Below are 23,577 nucleotides of genomic sequence, written 5' to 3'. Positions count from 1 at the left end.
TACGAGTGGTTAACCTTTTTGATTTAAATTTAAATGAAGTCTTTATTTCGAACATGTAATAGCAATACAAAACAGCAAAATCAAAAACAAATGAAACAATATTAACTTAACATGTCTGAAAAGGAGTAGGAAGAAGCAAAAGCTTATTTAATCCTACCCCTTCACCACTTAGTAATTAATGTGTCTACTTCCTGTGTATCCTGTGGTGTTTTTTTTTTTTGTGATCACATACTCACAAACACAATAGATAAATACATTTGCCTGTGCCAACAGTAGAAAAAAAATAAACAAGCAAACAAACAATATGTGAGAACCCTAGTGTTTGTCACACCCTTCTTCCTCCCTGTACATTGTGAATACCATATGTTTGTACTGCTGTTTGAACTTGCTCATGCTTGGACATTGCCTTAGCTCCACTGACAGTTTGTTCCACAGTTTCACTCTTCATATAGAAATACAAAATGTTTTTAAGGTTGTGCAGCACAAAGAAGTTTGAATTTCAGTTCCTCCTCAAATTACATCGCCCCTCTCTTTGAAAAAACAGTTTTTGAATATTTTCTGGAATTAGGTTGTTTGTTGCTCTGTACATGATTTGTGCAGTTTGAAAATGAACAAGATCAGTGAATTTCAGTGTTTTTGAGTATTTGTGTGTTCTCTGTAACCAGTGTTATGAATTATCCTTATGGCTCCTTTTTGCAGTATGCTTAGTGGTTGTAATTCACATTTATAAGTATTGCCCCAAACCTCTGCACAGTAATTCAACCGTAACATAAACGTCAACATTCAGCACCGTGGTGCTGAAAGTCAGTTACTAGGTTAATTCACAGGACAGTAACAGCTGTGCACCTTTGAAAAAACAAAACGACAGTCATCCCTGTGCAGCTTGGTGCAGAGGTCGTGAATCCATTTGCTAACAAGAAAGTTGTATGCCTCCATTCCTCTGTGCCTCCGTTTTGTATGCTTTCATTTGTTTTCTAGAGTAGAACGATGTCTGAATGACCAGGTAGTTGCTGCCTCAGTAACAAGCAAGACTTTCAGTTCAGCTGTAAAAAGGTCTCATTCAACATATGTTCTGATTTTCTGTGTGTACCTGTCTCTCATAATATCATATAAACTAATCCAGTAAGAACTTTCCTTCATCTCTTCCATTTCAGTTTTCACTTCTGGCCCTTTGTCTCAATTTAACAACATGACTGCACACAACCTATTGATTTTTTTGTTTTTTTGATCATTGGTTTGACAGTCATCAAGAACAAGAATTATTCTTGAATCAGTGTCCTTTTCAGTCAAGGTTGCGTATATCAAAAGCTGCCAATGTGTTGGTGTGTAGAAGTGTATAATTTGAACAAAGAGTCACATCAATATGTGATTGATGTGCAGGAAATTTACAGATGAAAAGCCATTCAGACAGAGACATATGACATTCTGTATTTTTCTCTTTTAGCTCAAGTGTTTGCATCCAGTTTTGGGATATAAGTGGTGCTTTATACTACTGAGCAGTACTATGGAGGAAACAAGTCGGGAGGCGGTGGCCACGGCAGTGCAGCGTGTGGCAGGGATGCTGCAGCGATCGGACCAGCTGGACAAAGTGGAGCAGTACCGAAGAAGAGAGGCCCGCAAAAAGGCCTCTGTGGAAGCTAGGCTGAAGGTGATGTGTTTGCAGACAGTACACTACTGTTCAGTATACTTAATTTTACACATCTGTTCAGTCACTGCTGCATTAAGCAACAACTGTTTTGTCAGTAAAATGTCAGAAAAGTTTTGTTGAAATGTCAGCAGGCCAAACCTCAAAGATAATCCATCTAAAATTAGAATCAAATGGAGGAACCCAGCAATTCCTGACCAACCCTCAGAAGTTGGAACCACGGAATTGTTGGTATTTTTGCTTGATGATTTATCAGTCATGATTAAAGTTGTTTTTGATCCATTTTCAATTAAATGAAAAAAATAAACATAAATTGTGTAACCGATTTAGTGGTAGAAGAAATAATTTATTGAGCAATCACAAAAATTTGATAGTTGCTAACAAAATGAAGTTAAGATTGTCAACAAATACAGTTAAGGTTGGCTTCATGTCAGTCTTTTGTTATACAATTGTACTGGAACAAAATCCTCTCTCCATATTGCCATGTTTCCTCCCTGCCTTTTGTCTGTTAAATGTTAAGGTTATTTGCACAAATCTAGGTATGTTTAACTCTGATGGGCAATACTTTTAAATGTGGATCTCCAATAACAACAGGAATATGTTTCAGTAATTTTTTTATTCTTTTTTAAAATTCCATCCACTTCTGATCTTGATGTCACAATGTAATTGTCCTTCCATCAGATGGGAACCAGTGGATTCCAAATAGCATGTCAGCCTCTAGTGCAACCTTTTTTGCATTTGTAAACAGTCTGTTATTTTTGTATCTTCCTTGTAAGTTTGTATAGAGATCAACCTTATTTGTGCTTTATTGCAGCTATGTAATAATGCTTTAATCTATTTAAATGTGACCAAACATACATTATACTGTGACACATACTCAGTAATAAAGCAAGAATTTATCATATACCACATTAGTATTAATTGACACAAAAGGTGTAATAATAATAATAACAACAGTACCTTAAGTAATTGATAAAAATACCTATCTCTTGATGGCCCATGATGTTCTTCAGGCAGCCATCCAGTCCCAGCTAGATGGAGTTCGCACTGGACTGACCCAGCTGCATAGTGCCCTGCTGGACGTCAAAGACATCCAGAGCTCACTGGCTGATGTGAGTAAAGACTGGAGACAAAGCATCAACACCATAGAGAACCTGAAAGACGTCAAGGATGCTGTAGTTCAACATAGTCAGCTGGCCTCAGCTGTGGAAAACCTTAAAAACATTTTTTCTGGTAAGCCAAGCTCAAACCTGCCTAAAATTCAATGATTGTGTTTCCCTTAGGGCTGTGACTAACCACTGTTTGGAGAATGGATGATTCTATTATTGCTTCAATACCTAACCCCTACCCTAACCTACTTATTCCTTTGCGTTTTTCTGATGTATTGGACATGAAAAATGCCTCTGCCATTTTTCAAATGCTTACCCCAGAGACAAAGTAGATGGTGTCATTTCCTGAAATTCATCACGTGAGCTACAGAGGGCACGGCATTGGCTGGCTTACTGCCTCACCTTATTAAATGTTGCCACAGTTTGTTTCATGCATCATAATACAGATTCAACTAATTGATAATGAAATTCGTTGGCAACTATTTTTAGAATTGATTTTGATTGATTACTTGTTGCAGCCCTAGTATCTCATCACAGACAATATACTGTCACTACAGAAACATTCTGGGGTATTCATAAAGTTTAACTCATCTGAAGGAAAAGTTCTGGTTTTGAATACATCATTGGCAAAGTTTTCCCCTGCTTTCTCTTGTTCTTAGTAGTCTCTGTGTGTGTCTTTGTCACTTTGCTGTGTGTACAGTACCAGAAATTGTGGCAGAGACGCAGCAGCTGATAGAGCAGGCAGAGCTGCTTCAGGCCCACAGGAAACTGATGGAGCTGGAGTGTTCGCGGGATGACCTCATGTATGAGCAGTACCGCATGGACAGCAAGAACACAAGTGACATGAATCTCATCTCTATCTACTTTGAAGATGTAAGTTCAAGTGATAGAGTATTAGTGTTGTAACATAACTGTGAAAGATTGTCATACGTATCATCAATATTTTTGGGAAAGACCAAACTGACCTTTTTCTCTCCCCAGACACTGATTACGATATAGTTACATAAACTCTGGGTATTCTCTAAGAACACTGATCTGATACCATTGCTGTTCATTTGTTATGTAATTTAAAATATCAATTCAACATGTGAAAATTTCATTGCTACATAGTGCCATCAGTACCACAACAGCGAGAGAAGAGAAGAGAGAGAGAGAGAGAGAGAGAGAGAGAGAGAGAGAGAGAGAGAACCAGGCACACTGATGCTATGCCATCGGTGTGTGAGTGGATGACGCTCATAATGAGCAGGCTTAGCTGCCGTGTGAATGTACAGTATGCGCAAACAGGTGAATGCAGACTTGATTTGTTAGAGCGTTTTGAGTGTTCTTCAGACTAGAAAAGTGCTATACATCCAAGTCCTTTTGCCATGTACCATTTGTTTGGAACAGGCTTAAGATAGAGTCCTTTGTTCTTAATTGTACTGATTCTCTGTAATGATAATAATTTTAACACTTCCTCATGTTTACATGTTTACCACGACAGTGTGAGTGTGTTTCTTTGAGTATGAAATGTCTGGAATTAGTAATTTTTTTCGTGTTGGACACCAGCTGACAGTAACTGCATTTATTTAAGGTATATTGTTCTAGAGAGTTTATGAAATGTGTAGTTACAATGCATCAGAATCAGAATCAGAGGGACAATCAGAATCAGAATCAGAGGGACAATCCTCTTTATTTGTCACACACATTACATATACGCACACACGCCATGCAATTGGTGAAATTTTCGCATTTGACCGCTCCTGGTCGCGGCAGACCAGGAGCAGAGGGCTGCCATCCAACCGGCACCTGGGGACCCAGTTTCTTTCGTCACCATTGGTCAGGTGGTGATCTTTTTGCATGTTTAGTGTTTTTTTTTAATTATTTTAAGGAGGATACCCCAGGTGAACATGGGGAGAACATGCAAACTCCACACAGAAAGGCCCCTTTTTCCTCGAGCAGCAGATTTTTTTTTTTTGCTTGGTTGTCATCAGTGGCGGCTGGTCAATAGAGGGCGCTAGGGCGCCGCCCCTCCCGTGAAATATTGACTCTTTTATATATCTGCCAAGATCAACCATGAATCAATCAAACCAAACAAATACGAAATAAATAAACAAAAATACATCGCGTTTTTAATTGTGCAATGGTGTAGTGGTACCCGCCACACTGCCAGCAACCATTCAATGCGTCCGACTTTACGCTAGACTTGCGATTTGCCATTTGATATAAAGCCCTCCTCCTCAAGGGTGCCACTAATACTGGAGTCTATGGGAGCTAGCAAACTTTTTTATTGTTTTCGAGCAGAGACTGCATTTCATTGGTGCATGAAAATTTGCTTCTAGTTCGCACCTCTGTGCGCCTAGACCAATGGCATTGTTTTCCAATTTTTTAATCTAAGCGTGATTGGACAATTCATTGAATCGATCACGTCCATCAGCAAGCATTTGCACCACAGCTGTAACTACTTCCAGAGAAGAGAAAAGATGGCTAGTGGAGACTGTGAAGGAAGGATGGCGACTGTGGTGAAGGAAAACTTGATTGTTTCTCTACGTGAAACTCAATTTTTTCATCGGTCAGATGTGGACAAGAAAAGGGTGAAGGATTTGGGACCCGACTGTCTGTCTGGATTTAAACATTTCGCAGCAGACTACTCATCCGCACTGATGCGTGCTCGGACTATACGCACAGTGCACAAAAAAAAAAGAAGAAAAAAAACGATACAGCACGTGCATGTCTCGGGATTTGGGAGACTGCAAGATTGACATGGCTAGCAACTGCAACTCCATCATTTCATTCAGGGAATTACCGTTCAGTCGTCGAGTGGTGAGTGAGTGTGTTATTAAATGGTGAGTTGTGTTATGTTGTGCTCTCCAAATGTTGGTTTGTAAATAGTTGTGTTACGGTGTGTAATCAAGGCCAGAACCCAAATTGCAGAGTCTCAAAACCTGGACTTTCACGAAATTCGGCTCACCAGCGACCCCCTTTTCACTGGCGAGCCCGATCTTTTGGGAGCTCCGAGCAGTGGCTGATGAAATGCCCCTCCTGGCCGCAGTAAAGACAGCGCTTTTCCCTCATGCGGCGCTGGCGTTCCAGGTGAGACAATCTGGTACGACCAAGCTGCATGGGCTCCTCAGCGGAGAGTGGCGGAGTCCCTGAAGCGGAGTGATCGGAGCCAGGGCTGGGATGAGCGTAGTCTCGGGCGTGCGGGTGGACTGCCAGGTGCTGTCGTCTGCTTCGAGCCTCGTGTTTTTCCCTAGCTCTTTCCCTTAACCTGTTGTCCAGCTTTATGGCCAGATCAATTAATTGATTTAACGAGTTGCACTCTTCACCAACCACTAGCTCGTCTTTAATTTCCCCGTTTAAACCTCTATGAAAAATTGCCTGAAGCTCCGCATCCCCCTACCCGCTTTCAGCTACTAATAAGCGAAAATCTAACGCGTATTGGGAAACAGATAAACCTCCTTGCTGAAGGTCTAGTAAATGTCCCACGGCTTGCCTCCCTTTAACGGGGTGGTCAAACACGCGTTTCATTTCATCTGAGAAGGCCTGATAGTTAGTTAATAGTTCGGATTGCTGACCCGAAATGGCAAGGGACCATGCTGCGGCCTGTCCAGTGAGTAAACTCATTACAAAGGAAATCCTAGCCTGAGGGGTGGCATAAATATTTGGCTGCTGGGAAAAAACTAACGAACACTGGTGAAGGAATTGGGCGCATGTCCCTAAGTCTCCCGAATACCTTGCTGGGATGGGGATGAAAGGCTCTCTTGGCTGCGGGGTGGAGCTGACGAGCGGATCGATGATCTGATCTGAGGGCAGCTGATGGTGTGAAGGACCAGCCGGTTGATTGAGCTGCTCCCGCATGGCCGCCAGCTGGCCGCCCAGTTGAGCCACACTGGCGGAGAGCTGTTGCAGGTGGTCCATCACCTGGTGTAGTGACGACTCGTGCTGACTCACCAGAGCTGCCTGGCTTGAGAGGGCTTGCCTCAAGGATTCGGACTCTGCTGGGTTCATGATTGCCAGACTATTCTGTTACGGTGTGTAATCAAGGCCAGAACCCAAATTGCAGAGTCTCAAAACCTGGACTTTATTAGAAAACAAAGTACAACTGAAAAGCACCACGAGGGGAAAACTCAAAGTCAACAAACAAACAGAAAAACTCCAAAAGGGAGAGACAAGACTTATAGATGCTTGTAACAGAAAACACGCCCAAAACAAAACTGGCGGAGGAATAACTTCTATGGAAAATCCAAAGTAATCAAACAAACAGAAAAACTCCAAAAGGGAGAGACAAGACTTATGAACGCTTGAAACTGAAATCACGCCCTAAACAAAACTGGCGGATAGCACGAAATCTTCCAATGCACACGTAACAAGGCTAAGGACTAGAGAAAAAGCTCGAGGACGAGAGACACGGGTGAACACGGCTGGACTGAGGAATAGTCTGGCACAGGGACGATTGTGAACGGAGCATAAGAAGCCGGCTAATTGCCGATGAGCAGCAGGTGCGTCTCGTGTGCCTCGCCCCCGAGCCGAACGGCCCCGCCTCTCCGCACCGAGCCAGCTGAAGCAAAAGGGAAAACAAGGGTCAATATAAATACAAAAAGGGCTGAACAAAACCCCAGACCATGACATAGTTGTATTGATTGCATATTACCAGCCAAATACTGTATATACTGAACATGTTCTGTTAAGATTTGATTAATTACAGTTTTGATGATAGTATAATTTGATTTGATTTGATTATTGCTATGGCATCCATGGTGCCTATAAATTGTAGACTGTGCTAACAGTGATTTCATGGGCAATCTAGTAGATGACAGTGTATCTGTTGATGCCACGGTGGAAGTGTTTTATTGTGGAACCTAATTTATTGTATTTGAGACATTTAACTTTATATACCTATACAAAAATAGCTACTGTACAGTATGTACCTTTCATGTCTGGTGTTGCCATCTAGTGGTTGAACAGGAAAACCAAAATAAACAACACAATGTAACACTGTAAAGTTAGCTATCTGACTTTTATTTATTATCATTTTACAATGAACGGGTCATCTTAGCCATCATCGCAATAGTTGCCCCCCCGAGAAATTTGTCAGGAGCCACCACTGGTTGTCATAGGTTTGTACCCAACCCGAATTTTTTCAGCGGAATCAGAAAATCTGTTGAAATGACTTCCAATGATGATTTCAACCACATTAACATCATCAAATGCAACAGAGTCATGGGAACATTAAATCATTTAAAAGTCAATAAAAGACAGCTGCATATGATACAAGATTTGAATTATGGCCTTTTTTACAGGATAGGCTTAAACCCTACTTCTTTATTTCTCTTTAAATATAAAAAATGCTAAACAAATCTACGCAAAAATAAATTAACAGAAATTTCCCCACTGTGGGACTAATAAAGGTATATCTTATCTTCTCTTAGATTATTTAATATCGTAAACATTTTTTCCAAGGCCTGTCCCTGAATCTTCGTCTTAAGTCGTCTCGGTGTCAGCACTTCAAAGCAAGGGGGTTTACTTCTGTTGGCTATGTTGATTTGTCATTCGCTTGTGGTTCATTGGTTCATACTTTCTCTTATTGATAGATATTTTTCATTTTCATAAACACAACATTATTACTGATATCTTTTATTCAATATCTTACCTACAAATATGAAAAATATACATTTCACTTCTCTGCCTGTTTAGTGTTAGTTTAACTAACTACTTAAACGCCTGTATCAGCCTACATTCTCAGTCTCATATCTTTAAAGCCCATGTTTTAATGCTGTTCTTTGTCATCTGTCACATGAAGACATCAGATTACCACATGGTCAGAGAAAGTTAAAGAATGTGTTCTGCTCATAGTTTAGTTCTAAAATCACAGTGCACCACGGGGCATCCCTCTTGCCAGTCAACTGACAGTCACAGTGGATGGTGAAACAGCAGCCTCTGGGGGCGCACAGTGTGGGATTAGGAAAAAACACCTCAGCACACAAGCAACATAATAAGACATAATAACAAAACTCGAAGACTTGCACATGTGCCACTTGGCCTTCAGGCCATAGTTTACTCAACCCTGGTGTATAATGATGCATCTCAAGAACAAAAGTGCATTGATTCGACTGACAAAATGCGAGTCAAATTGTGGTCTTCTAATCTGATGATTTGAATCAACTTTCAACTTTTAGGGGGCAGTCCGAGTCTGAGACACATTATTAGCATCTGTTTGTATTTTCTCACTATTACTACCCTAACCCTAACCCTTTTTTTTTTTACTTGTTACTGTAAAGCTACTGTAGAGGTGGTACATCAACACAGTGTCACTTAAAATTATGCTACTCTAACAGCTGTTGAAACAAAGGACCTGCAGTAGTGTTCCTTTTTACGCAGTGAATGCAGCTGTCTGTTGCTGAAGGAGCTGCTTAAGGTCTCCACCATCTCATGCGGTGGGTGAGAGGGGTTGTCCATTATTGATGTCAGCTCAGCTAATCTCCTCTCATTCATCCTCTTGATGATCTCTAGAGCGCAGTCCAGGACAGAGCCTTACCTGGTGTTGAGGATGTTAGTCTTTTTCTGTCCCTCTCAGAGCTTCCACAGCCCCAGCAGACCACTGTAGAAAAGATTGTAGATGCTACCACAGTGTCTTAATGTGTTATTAACAGACACATCACAGAGAAGCTCAAGCAAGACAAGCTGGAACAGTATCTTCATGAGAACATCTTCACCAAGACCAAAGACCAGCAGCAGCAGCAGCAGCAGCAGCAGGTCAATCTGATATAAATCTAGAGAATCACATATATTTTCTTGCATTTAAGTTCCTGGACTTGTGTGTAAGTGAGTTCACCACCTTAGGAGAGTGAAATCAGCAATGGCAAGAATCATTTGTGGCAGAAAATAGTTCAAACCCAAGCTCCAGTGCTTCTGCCCGGCCTGGGCTGCAGTAGCAGCCAAGCAGGCACCAGGAAAGGTCCAGGCTTTGGTAAGCTACACTAGGCCGGGGACCAGGCCCTCTATTCACCGGGCCGAGTGGCAAAGCGAGGAAAGATGCCTCAGCGAGAAGGAAAGAAGCAGAGCAGGAAGAACAAGGGTGATGAACAAGCCAGTGATCACGAGGGAGAAGCATCCTCTCCTGCTGAAGAGGAGGTTGAGCTCGTCACCATGGCCTCTGTCAGAAAGATGATCAACCAAATGCTGACACAACAGAAAGCTCACTACCTGGAGATGCTGGACAGACAAACCGACACCTTTAATAAGTTTGTCAAGGTGATTCTGGATTCCACCAATGAGCGTCTTGACTACATGAACAGGAATATACAGGAGATCAAGGACAGTATTCACTACACTCAGAGAGAAGTAGATGAGATTAAAGCTACTGTGTCCAAACTCTCTGATGATCACAACACTTTGGAAAATAATATGAAAACCATCTGTGAGGGCCTTGTCAAGCTAAACAACAAGGCTGATTATCTCGAAAATCAGTCAAGAAGAAATAATCTAATTTTTGAAGGGTTTGAGGAATCGGCACGGGAGAGCCGGGTGGATACTGAGGGGAAAGTCCGCACTTTAATCTCTGAAAAACTGAAGTTGGATGCCAGGGCAATGCCTATTGAAAGGGCTCATCGCAGTGGAAAGCCAGAAAACAGAGCTGACAACAAGCGTCCTATTGTTGTTCTTAAACTACAAGGACAAGGAGCTAATCCTGAAGAGGAGAAAGGAACTGAAGAAGACTGCTCCTGGGGTTTACATCAACGAGGACTTTTCCGAGGCTGTAAGGCAGAGAAGACGGGATCTTGTGCCTAAACTAAGGGAGGCATGGAAGAGAGGGGACATTGCCTACTTAAGATACGATCGCCTTGTGACCCATCCACCTAGGGAGCGAGGGGCTGTGACGCCCCCGAAAATGTCCTCCACCCCTGAATGAAAAGGAGTGGTATTTAGGACAAAGAAATGAGGACCTTCAGTTTGTTTTTTCTTTCTTTAATGTCTTTGAAATTACCAAAAAAGGGATTAAGGTTTGCTCACTTAAACATCTGTAGTTTAAAGAACAAGGTTCAAGAGTTATCTTCTATTCTACACGAAAATGATACTCATATTATGGCTGTGTCAGAGACACACTTGGAGGATGCTATAGAGGATGGAGCGGTTTCAATTCAAGGCTATAATATATTCCGATTGGATAGAGACAGGTATGGAGGAGGTACTGCTTTTTACATACAAAATCATATTCCAGCTAAAATAAGGAAAGATCTAGGTATGACTGGTGTGGAAGCCCTATGGCTCCAAGTGCATATCCCTCATCTGAAACCAATATCGGCATGTTGTTGTTATAGGCCACCATGCTCTAACACTGAATATTTGAGTAATATGTGCACGATGCTGCTGACAATGGCAGGGATATTTACATTCTTGCTGATATGAACATAGACTGGTTGTCCAGCAATTGCACACTGAAAAGGAAGCTGAGCGATACAGCCTCATTATGCAACTTATCTCAAGTCATAAGTGTACCCACAAGAATTAATGTCAGCAAGAATGGAATAATCACGTCAACATGTATTGATCACTTTTTTACAAACTGTTCTGAAAAATGCTCTAAAGCCGTGTCGGCACCGGTGGGCTTCAGTGACCACAACATTGTTGCCCTAACTGTAAAAGCAAAGGTTCCTAAAGCAGGGCCTAAAGTAATTCACAGGAGAACATACAGAAACTTTTTGGAAAAAGATTTTATTTCTGAGATAGAAAGTATTGAATGGGATGCGGTTCTTGAGAAGATGCATGTAAATGCTGCGCTAGACTGCTTTATGAACCTATTTTCCACAGTGTGTGATAAGCATGCTCCAATTAAGAAGTTCACTGTTAGATCAGTCAAAGCACCTTGGCTTGATGAAGAATTAAGAAACATGATGAGAGACAGGGACCTATTGAAAAGATCTGCCACCTTGTCAGGAAATGTTGCAGAGTGGCAAGCCTATCGCTCATTAAGAAATAAAATAACTAAATTAAATAGACAAAACAAAAAATACTACTGTCATTCTAAATTTGAGCAGTATTTTGGGGACAGTAAACAACTTTGGAGAGTACTAAATGATGCCATGGGCAGAAGTAAAATGGCTAAAACGCCTTCGTTTATTGAAGTGAATGGGGAATTTATCACTAAACCATTTGATATTGCAAATTACTTTAATAATTATTTCCTTAGTAAAGTGAATACATTAAGAAATCAAATGTTGCCTGGGAGTGGCAGGCTATCCAAAGATATAATAGAGCAACATATAATGAGGGGAAAGGATTATGTGTTTGAATTCAAGCCAATCAGTGTTGATTTTGTGGTGAAGCAACTTAATTCAATCAAGTGTGATAAACCTTGTGGGTTTGATAATACTGATGGAAGACTACTTAAACTGTCAGCTAAATCCATTGCTAAGCCTATAGGCCATATTTTCAATTTATGTTTTAAAGAGTGTGCTTATCCGGACTTGTGGAAAATTGCAAAAATTACTCCTCTGTTAAAAAACAGTAGGGAGTCATTTACAGGTGAAAACAGTAGACCTATAAGCATTTTACCTGTTTTAAGTAAGACTCTCGAGGGTATTATGTTTAAGCAGATCCAGCAATATCTTGCAGAAAGTAATATTAACTCAGATCAACAGCATGCATACAAAGAAGGTTACTCTACGAGCACTGCACTGACATGTCTTACTGACGAGTGGTTGAAACAGATTGACATGAAATCAGTGGTTGGGGCTTTATACTTGGATTTCAGCGCGGCCTTTGACCTTTTAGACCACAACCTACTACTCATGAAACTATCTGCGTATGGATTCAAAGACACAGCCATTGATTTATTGAAGAGCTATTTAATGAATTGACAACAATGTGTTAACTTTAATGGGTTCCTTTCAAATATTGAGACACTTCAGTGTGGAATTCCTCAGGGAAGTTGCCTTGGCCCTCTTCTCTACTCTATTTTTGTAAATGATATGCCATATGTATTGAGAAATGCAAGTATGGCGATTTACGCCGATGACACAACTTTGTATGCATCGTCAGAGAGCATTGAGGGTGTCAATGAGGTTCTTCAACTAGAATTAGAGCTGGCCAATGAATGGATCATGGAAAATATGATGATGCTTAATATTAAAAAAACTAAATGTATGACTATAGGATCCAAATACACTTTCAGGACAGATAAGATATTATGCCTCTCTCTATATGGTGCCACAATTGAGCAGGTTAAAGAAGTGAAATTATTGGGTGTTACCATTGACGAGACACTGTCATGGTCCACTCAGATTAATAATACAGTGGCCAGAATGAGTAATAGCATCTGTGCCATTAGAAGGAGTGCTCACCTGCTACCTAACAATACAATTAAATTAGTTATACAGTCTCTAGTTATGTCAAACCTGGACTACTGTCCTGTTACCTGGTCTAGTGCATCAAAACAACAACTTTGTAAACTTCAGTATGCTCAAAACAGAGCGGCAAGGCTAGCACTTCAATGTCCTGTCAGAAGTAGTGTGGATACTATGCATGCCAGGTTGTCACGGATGCGAGTGCATGAAAGACTGGCATACAGTCTTATTCTGTTTTTAAAAAATGTGTATTCCTTACTGAAACCCCTCTATTTGTTTTCAGAAATAGTACCTGCAAGTGAAAGACATCAGTATCATACTAGGCAAGCACTATAGTAACTTTGCTTTACCAAAGCCCAGAACCAACGCACTTAAGAAAACGGTCATGTACAGAGCCATATCATACTGGAATATGCTTCCACCACACTTGACCATTACCAGAAATAAATTTGTTTTCAAAAAGAAACTTAAAATAGCAATAATCAGAAAAGATTAAATTTGATTAGGTTTTTGACTGATGAACTTTTGTTTGGTTTTTCTCTGTGTTTTCTTTTATTATACTATTAATGTAAATTGCGTTTTCTACGCTTGTATATTTTATTTTAATTGATGACCATGCTATATGGCATTTTATGTTTGCACTGTAATGTATCTTGCCTGGACCCCAGGAAGAATAGTCTCCACTATGGTGGAGATTAATGGGGATCCTTAATAAACCAAACCAAACTTAAATTTAGACTTAGACAAATTTTACTGTCATTCAGTAAACAGCAAGTGTACACTGAACGAAATTTTGTAGCAACAGGCTCAGCACAGGATTAAAAATATTTAAGAATATATACAGTACCAGTAAAAAGTTTGGACACACCTTCTCATTCAATGGTTTTTCTTTCTTTTTGAATTTTCTACAATGTAGATGAATACTGAAGGCATCCAAACTATGAAGGAACACCTATGGAATTATGCAGTAAACAAAAAAAGTGATAAACAAACCAGAATATGTTTTATATTTTAGTTTCATCAAAGTAGCCACCATTTGCTTTGATGACAGCTTTGCACACTCTTGGCATTCTCTTAATCAGCTTCACAAGGTATCACCTGGAATGGTTTTCCAACAGTCTTGAAGGAGTTCCCAGAGGTGCTGAACACTTGTTGGCTGCCTGGCCTTCGCTCTGTGGTCCATCTCATCCCAAACCATCTGAGTTGGGTTTAGGTCAGGTGATTGTGGAGGCCAAGTCATCTGACGCAGCACTCCATCGCTCTCTTTGTTATTTTGTCGAGTTGTGTTTGGGGTCATTGTCCTGTTGAAAAACAAATGATGGTTACACTAAGCGCAAATCAGATGGGATGGCATATCACTGCAGAACGCTGGGGTAGCCATGCTGGTTAAGTGTGCCTTGAATTGTGAATAAATCACCAGCAGCAAAGCACCCCCACACCATCACACCTTCTTCTCCATGCTTCACTGTGGGAACTGCACATGTAGAAACCATCCGCTCACCTTTTCTGCATCTCACAAAGACATGGCGGTCGGAGCCAAAAATTTCAAATTTGACTCATCAGACCAAAGGACAGATTTCCACTGGTCTAATGTCCATTCATTGTGTTTCTTGGCCCAAGCAATTCTCTACTTGTTGTTGTTCTTTCTCAGAGGTGGCTTCTTTGCAGCAATTCGACCATGAAGGCCTTATTTACTCAGTCTCATCTGAACAGTTGATGTTGAGATGTGTCTGCTACTTGAACTCTGTGAAGCATTTATGTGGGCTCTAATCTGAGGTGCTGTTAATTTGCGGCTTCTGATGCTGGTAACTGATGAACTTATCCTCTGCAACAAAGGTAACTCTTGGTCTTCCTTTCATGTAGCGGTTCTCATGACAGCAAGTTTCTTCATAGTGTTTGATGGTCTTTGCGACTGCACTTGAGGACACGTTCAAAGTTCTTGAAATTTTCCAGATTGACAGACCGTCATGTCATACAGTAATGATGGACTGTTATTTCTCTTTACTCAGTTGAGTGGTTCTTGCCATAATATGGATTATAAAAGTAGCCAAATAGGGCTATTCACTGTATAGACCTTTCTACCAACCCTACCTCTGCACAACCGAACTGATGGTCTCAAACACATTAAGAAGGCAAGAAATTGCAGAAATTAACTCTTGACAAGGGACACCTGTTAACTGAAAACTATTCCAGGTGACTACCTCATGAAGCTGATTGAGAGAATGCCAAGAGTGTGCAAAGCTGTCATCAAAGAAAATGGTGGCTACTTTGAAGAATCTGAAATATAGAACATATTCTGGTTTGTGTAACACTTATTTGTTAAACAAATAAGGCTCAGGTAGAGAGTGGAGGAGATTTCGTCCTCAGTGGAGCGGTTTGGTCGGTCGGCAAACTGGAAGGGGTTGAACGTGGGAGGGAATCTGGAGATGATGTGTTCCTTTTACCAGCCTCTCCAAGCACTTCATCATAATGGGAGTGAGTGTGACAGGCCGGAAGATGTTGAGTGATGTGATATGAGGGGGTTTTTTTGGCACTGGGATGGTGGTGGCAGACTTGAAGCATAATTGGACTTCGGCTTGATCCAGTGAGGTATTAAAAATGTCCGTTAGAATGTAAGCCAGCTGATCTGCACATTCCCAGACAGACAGACAGACAGACAGACAGACAGACAGACAGACAGACAGACAGACAGACAGACAAAGAGAATGCCTCTTCATTCTGCTGGGGAACAGCTTTCTCTGCAGGACTGCTATTTAATGCATCAAACCTCCCAAAGAAGATATTGAGAGCGTTTTTTGTTTTGTTTTTTTTGGCTGTGAGCACGCTTTGTTAGTCTGATGGCACGATTCAAGTTGGCTCTCGCTGTTCTCAGTGCCTCCTCATCTCCAGACTTGATGGCTGAGTTCCATGCCTTTAGCATTTTCCATACATCCTCAGTTATCTAGGGTTTTTGGTTGGCCCGGATGATGATGTTCCTCACAGTGCTGATGTCATACATGCATTTGTTCATGTAGGCTGACAGACATGGCATACTCATCGAGGTTGGAGTGATCATTGCAAGTGGCAGCTTCCTTGAACAGTGCAGTAAGTGCAGTACAGTCCTGTAGTGCCTTCATAGCCCCCTCAGACCACACCCTCACCTGCCTCAGTGATTGGCAGGGGCTTGTATGCAGGAATAAGCATGACAGACAAATAGTCTGGAGAGCCGAGGTGGGCGCTGCTCTGAATGCATCTTTGATGTTGGTGTCTTTGATCATCAACAACATCAACATCTTTGATGTTGTCTAGTGCGTTCACTCCCTTGACTGCACAATCCACATGCTGGTGGAAATGTGGGAGAACTGTCTTCATGTTACAATTACAATTACGCTTTTATGTTTTTATGTTACAATTACAATTACGCTTTTATCCAAAGTGAAGTACATATGAATTCACACTGCAGCAGGGGCAGTTTTGGGGTTCAGTATCTTGCCCAAGGATACTTCGGCATGTGGGCTGCAGGGATCGAACCACCAACCTCCTGATTGGCAGATGACCGCTTAACCTCCTGAGCCACAGCCACCCTGTGTTGGCCTGGTTAAAATCCCCAGCAGCAATGAAAAAGCCCTCAGTGTGAGCGGATTGAAACTGACTGATACTCCAGTAGAGGACACTCATAGCCTCCTTTGTGTTAGCGCTGGGGGGCACATACACAGCAGTGATGGAAACTAAAGTAAATCACACAGTTTGAAATGAAACATGCATCTTGGCTGAAAGCGTCTTCACTACGTGAAAAGAGTAAAATAAGTTAAAAAATCCCTCTTAAAGCAACATTTTTTTCTCTAAACGAACCAAAAAAACCCCCATTTATTTTAACTCTTGCAGTAATTCTGTATAGACGTGGAGGCCAATTTGCATTAGTGGTTCAATCGATTCTTTGCTTTAATCAATGCATTTTCCACCCAGAGTCCCAAAGGCACTGTCCATTCAGGCTCCCTTCAGTCACTGACCCTAATATTTACTTGAGCAAGGTGGGGGGAAGTTATGTATGTAGATGAGGCTGCTGCTGGTATCAGGGATGCACTGGGAGAGGAGGGTATGTGGAGTAGTAAAGCCGTCAGGACTGGGCACTGGCGGGTGGGGGAAAAAAATGGGGTTAGAATCAAATCTGTTGAAAAACAGATTTAGTTGGTTTGCCCAGTCTCAAATTCTGGGCCCCTCCCACTGACTTTACCGTGGCCAGAGATTGTTTTCAGGCCTTGACAGACCTCTTTGCATTGTTCCCCTGAGGCGCTCCTCCAGCTTCCTCTTGTAGCAATCCTTGCATTTCCTTATCTTCCCTTTCAGCCCTTGACCCTCCTCAGCTCATATTTGTCTCCAATTCTAAAAACCCTCTTCTCACACAATAGGGCTTTTAGTTCCAGGTTATACCCAGTGTTTGTTATTTGGGAAACGTATCTTCCTTGTAGGCACAGTGTTTTCCACACGGTGCAGGTTGTTCAAATCAATTTTCAGTGTCTCACTTTCCACTTCCAGGTTCAGGGATTATCAGATGAGCTGGCCAAACAGTTGTGGATGGTCCTACAGAGGTCCATGGTAACGGTTCGGCGTGACCCTACCATGCTGGTGTCAGTGGTTCGCATCATTGAGCGGGAGGAGAAAATTGATCGGCGCATGGTTGACCGCAAGAAACAGACTGGGTTCATTTCTCCTGGGCGACCCAAACAGTGGAAGGACAAGATGTTTGAGGTAAGAACAGTGATGAGGGAAAGCTCTTTTATGCTCTTTTTGCCCTTTGCCCTCTAACTCTTTTTGTCCTCATTTGACTTTTCATCAGATTTTTGCTGCTACTCTATTCTCTCTATTTTCTATTTATCCCTTTCTCTCTTTCTTCCTCTTTATAAAACAGAACTGCATTTTGGACAGCAGTCAGATGTAGTCTCAAATATCTATATCCAAATATGGCCATATGGAGGCTGGTTTGAAGGCAGATTCAAAGTAATGCTAATGGTGGTGATTGTGATGCCTTGGCCTCACAGTCATGGATGTCCATTGGAACATTACTGTCTTTGGGGAATATGTCATGTTTTAGGGTTTGTAGATTGTATTTCACTGTCAACACTCAAATGCTGAAATCTATTTTGAAAATATATTTTGTGAAAGTCTGGAACATTAAAGAATTCATGATTTGATTTGCTGTGGAATAGATGTGTTGTTAAAGTTTTTATTACCTTAATAAGACAGGGTTAAATAAGATAATAAGCTCCCAGACACTTTGTTTATGTGCGGAAAAGTGACAAAATGAAAAAGAAGTTGATGAAGCTTTCCTTCCCCATGTTCCAGAATGAACTGTCTGAATGCCCTGAATGGAGCTCCAGCCACCAGGAACAGGACAGAGCACGGTCCTGAAGGTTTATATACCTTAATAATATTATGGTGGCAGAGAGACAGAAACAAATAAACTAATTAATGAATTAATAAACAAACAACTCAGAAATAATGAAATGAATAGAAAAAATAGTGTATGAAGGGGTAACTCTGCTCAAAATGAATTAGTCAAGTTAAAAATCTTTACTGATCGTATCGTGATCGTATAATTTTTTGAGGACAAAACAATGGTCAATGGAAACCAAAATCATCAACCCACTGAGGGCAAGATTCAAAATCGCACCGAGAGATCACTGACGTGCCTGTATGCACTCCCAACTAGGGATGGGAATCGAAAACTGATTCTTGTTTAGAACTGGTTCCCAGTGTTTCAGTTTCTTGGAATCATTTGTCAATTTTGCAAACGATTCCCTTATCAATTCCGGTGGGGGTGAATGATGTCACCACACAATGTGCATTCCTCAAAAACAAAAGCTCGAAAGTTTGGGTACATTTCACGGGAAAGGATGTCAACAGGGCAATTTGCAATACTTACAAAGTGGATATTTCATCAAAGGAAGGAAATACTACCAATATGCAGAAACATTTACACACACAGCATGCGATAACTTTGAATGAATGTCACGTTTTCGATCCGCTCCTGAGTGAATCTCAACCAAGCAGCAGCGGCAATGTTAGGACGTCCTCTGCTGTTAATACTGCAGGTAACTAACTAACACTGCCTATTATGTTAGTGCCATTTACCTCATTGTAAAACCTGCTATTACTAACTGTTAACGTTAAATGAATGCCTTCTCATGCATTACATTTATATGAGATGAGATAAGACAGAGTCTGACTGGCTCACAGGCTGGCAGTACACACTCCATTTCACGTCTACCCCTAGCTTCTCCTTTCATTGAGTGGATCAGGAGATCCAGTTGTACAGAAGCCTGCCCCCATCCCCTTCAAGGATAACACCACCCAAGAGAGAGACTCTGCCCCTGCTGTCAGGACTGGCTGAAAGCTTTCTGTGTGTACAAGCGTCCTCCATCCCTGAGAAGGTGTTCTCTACAGCTGGAGACACCAGTTCAGAAAGATCACGTATCCCTCCTGAAAAAGCAGATATGCTTATTTTTCTGCAAAAGAATTGTTAATTCTTCTTAGTTAATGTCTGCAGAATTGCACAATGCACAGTTCCATTGGACTTGATTGTATTTGTCACTGGCTGATGTAGTTTTATTTTTGAGTGCTCAGGTCATATATCCTTTTAAAAAGGAGAATTTTAATTTCTATTAGAAAAATGTTGAACATGATACTGGACATTGTTGTGTAATTACCACAGAATAATTTACGTTGTATTTTGTTAATTTCTACAGAAGAATATTTATTTTATTACTATTATCATTTTACATTTATTTTCAAAACAAATTAATTGGGACCCCCTGCACCCCATCGAGGACCCCTAGGCTGTGGGCCTCTTAAGACCTCACTTTTGGGTTTGTAAGGTCATGTTACTTCTAAACTAAACAAAGTTGATGCTAATCGTTTGTTCTCCTTTTTTCCAAATGAGAAGCATTAAGCAGAATTGAAAATGGAATCGGAATCATAGAAATCTTATCGATTCCCATCCCTACTCCCAACAACGTCTAGGCATGCTCCTGATGAGTCGATGGATGGTGTCCTGGGAGATCTCCTCCCAGACCTGGATCAGAGCATCAGTGAGCTCCTGGACAGTCTGTGGTGGTACTTGGTGGTGTCAGATGCACTGATGCATAACATCCCATAGGTGCTCAGTTGTTTTTGGTCAGGGGAACGTCAGGCCAGTCAACGGCATCAACGCCTTTGTCATCCAGAAACTGACTGTAAGGTCTGACAGTCGCTTTGAGAATTTCATCCTGGTACCTAACAGCAGTCGGGGTACCATTGGCTGTAACATGGAGGTCTGTTTGACCCTCCAAAGATATGCCTCCTCAGACCATCACTGACCCACTGTCAAACCAGTCATGCTGGATGATGTTACAGGCAGCATAATATTTACCACAGCATCTCCAGACTCTTTGATGCCTGTCACATGTGCTCAGTGTGAACCTGCACTCATCTATGAAGTGGCAGACCTGCCACTTCACTTAACGTTTCCGACGCCATCGCAAGTGGCAGTCCTTCCAGCAGCTCTGTGTGTGTAGTGTGCTATTTTGACTTTTAGACCTTTCAGATTAACCTCTATCCTATGGATATGGATTATAACAAGCCTAAACTTGTTTATTCGAGGAACCAACTGCTTGCTCTGCAAACAAAGTCCTGTGCCGGTGTGGTAGCAGCTAGTGAGAAAGTGGAGATACAAGCCTTCGGTACCTTCGGTTATCATGGGAAATGTGAACTCACTACCGAACAAAATTGATGAAGTGGCTGCACTGATGAAAAATATCAAGACCTACGGGGAGTGCAGTTTGTTGTGCTTTTTTGAAATGTGGCTCACAACAAACATCCCGGATGCTAACATGGAGCTACCTGGCCTCAGCACAGTCAGGGCAGACAGAGACACAAAAGCCTGCAGGAAGAGAAAAGGAGGAGGACTCGCTATATACATCAACATAAGGTGGTGTAATCCTGGGCATGTAAGCACCAAAATCTCCATTTGCTGCAGGGACATCGAACTTATGGCTGTAGGTTTGCGTCATTATTTGCCCAGAGAGTCTGGACATGCCATTGTCATTATTGTTTACATCCCTCCATGGGCCGACGCAGAGGTAGCGTGTGACGTCATCCACTCTGCAGTTGCCAAACTACAAACACAGCATCCTGAGACCATTGTGTTCATCTCTGAGGACTTTAATCACGTGACTCTTGACACAGCGCTACCTGCTTTCTTCCAGTATGTGGACTGTAACACCAGGAGAAATAGGACTATTGACCTACTGTATGCAAAGGTAAAGGATGCATACAACGTCACCCCACTGCCTGCACATGTGAAAGCAGACCACAACGTGATTTTGCTTCAGCCCCACTACAAACCAAGAGTGAGGAGGCTACCACAACCACACTCTCTCTCAGGAAGTGGTCTCCTGGGGCAGTGCAAGCTCTGAGAGATTGCTTTGCAACTACAGACTGGGAGTTACTGCAGGGGTCACACGGCGAGGACATTGAGGGAGCTGTGAACTGCACTACTGACTACATCAACTTCTGTATGGACGTTGTTGTTCACTTAAGGACTGTACGCTGCTATGCTAACAAGCCCTGAATCACGAGTGACATCAAGGGCTTTCTAAACCAGAAGAAGAGGGCTTTCAAGGACAGTGGTCAGCAGGAGTTTAAGGGCATGCAGAGGGAACTTAGAGTCCAGCTCAGGGAGACGAAGGAGCAGTATGAAAGGAAGCTTGAGCAGAAGTTGCAGAACAACAGCATGAGGGAGGTGTGGGACGGGATGAAGATCATCACCAGCTGCAGCTCAAAGCGGGGTGCCACCATCAAAGGAGATGTGGAGAGAGGGAACCAGCTGAACAACTTCTTCAACGGGTTTGACCACCCCAACTTATCCGCACCTCAGAGTAGTACTGCACCCCCCTCCCCACCCCCACTCTCTCTCTCCCTCCCTCTCTCTGCATTTTCTGGACAGAGAAGACAGATGGTTTGAAAGAGGAGTGAGAGAGGCCATCCATGTCAAGGTTGAAAAACCATCTCTTTACAGAGGGAGAGGTCTGAGACACCACCTATCTCCCACATACAATGCTGTCCTTTCATCTCTTCCAAAGAGATTCAAAAATTTAGCCTCTGAATATAAAAAACAAAGCCATACACACATGGCTCAAGGAGCTTCCCAATGACAAGAATGGGACACTAACGAGGCAGATGATTGTCATTGACACCCAAGGGTTGCACCCTACCCCGCCTTAATGGGGGATCGTTTGCCTCACAATAGAGTGATACCATCCTTGGTTTTGGGGGTTGGCCTCACTTAGAGGATAAATACTTGAATCTAACACCATTTCATTAGACCAGAGCTGTCCTATCTAGTCTGATGCACATGAACTGATGAAGCCTGCTCGGATGAGAGGCGAAACGTCTTCTAAGACAAACTGACAAGTCCAGTTGCGAGCGATTGAATGCCCTGAACCTCTCCCTCTAAACCCCAGCACAGGGGCGACCCCCCCCCCCCCCCCCAAGATCACAGCAGCCCAGGTTTGTGGAGAGTTGAGGAGGCTTCATCCCAGCAAGGCAGCGGGTCCCGATGGAATATCCCCACGACTGCTGAAACGAATATCCCCACGACTGCGCCCAAACAGACCAAAACCTGAAGAGCTGAATGACTTCAGGCCAGTCACTCTGACATGACACGTGATGAAGACCATGAATCGGCTGCTGCTACAGGAGAGGACAGAGCCGACTGTATTTCCTCAGAAGGCTGGTGTCCGTCAACATCTGCAAAAAGATGCTGCAGATGTTCTACCAGACTGTGGTGGCAAGTGCCCTCTTCTATGCAGCAGTGTGCTGGGGAGGCACCATCAAAAAGAGGGACACTACACATTTGGACAAACTGGTGAGGAAGACAGGCTCTGTTGTGGGCACAGAGCTGGACAGCCTGACATCTGTGGCAGAGTGACGGGTGCTGAGCAGGCTCCTATCAATCATGGACCATTCACCGCTGCACAGCGTCATCTCCAGGCAGAGGAGCTGGTTCAGTGACAGGTTGCTGTCACTGTCCTGCTCCACAGACAGACTGAGGAAGTCCTTCCTCCCCCACGCCATGCGGCTCTTTAACTCCACAAAGGGGGGGAAATGTTAAACATTAATGTCAACATTCATCAGTGTCCTGAATGGAATCTGTACAACACTCTGTTCAACATGCACCTTAACTTGCATTCTGTTTGCACTGGACATTTAAACTTGCATTCTGTTGCACTGGACATTTTTACTTTTAATTCTGTCTGGACATTTTTACTTTTAATTCTGTTTGCACTGGACATCTTTTAATCCTGTTTGCACTGGACATGTGGACATTTTTTACATTTTTTTACTTTTAACTTTTAATTCTTTGCTTGCTGTGCTTTTAGATTATTGCATGCCTTTATGTAAAATTTGTGGAATATGCTGGAACTTGTGAATTTCCCTTGGGGATGAATAATCTATCTATCTATCTATCTATCTATCTATCTAT

At 42.2% G+C, this 23,577-nt stretch overlaps 1 protein-coding gene across 2 annotated transcripts in view; it reads left to right on the top strand.

Moving 5' to 3' along the window:
* exoc3 (exocyst complex component 3) overlaps positions 1–23,577 on the top strand; it is an 88,437-nt gene that overhangs the window by 779 nt on the left and 64,081 nt on the right. For both annotated transcript variants that reach the window (XM_070974615.1, XM_070974616.1), the window contains exons 2-5: positions 1,445–1,648; positions 2,659–2,878; positions 3,455–3,627; positions 17,592–17,804. In XM_070974615.1, the coding sequence (XP_070830716.1) occupies positions 1,505–1,648; positions 2,659–2,878; positions 3,455–3,627; positions 17,592–17,804 (750 nt within the window). In that variant the 5' untranslated portion in view covers positions 1,445–1,504. The remainder of the gene's footprint in view (positions 1–1,444; positions 1,649–2,658; positions 2,879–3,454; positions 3,628–17,591; positions 17,805–23,577) is intronic.

This window comes from Chaetodon trifascialis, chromosome 11, assembly GCF_039877785.1.
Source record: "Chaetodon trifascialis isolate fChaTrf1 chromosome 11, fChaTrf1.hap1, whole genome shotgun sequence".
Lineage (NCBI taxonomy): Eukaryota > Metazoa > Chordata > Actinopteri > Chaetodontiformes > Chaetodontidae > Chaetodon > Chaetodon trifascialis.
This window is presented reverse-complemented; position numbering and strand designations above follow the sequence as displayed.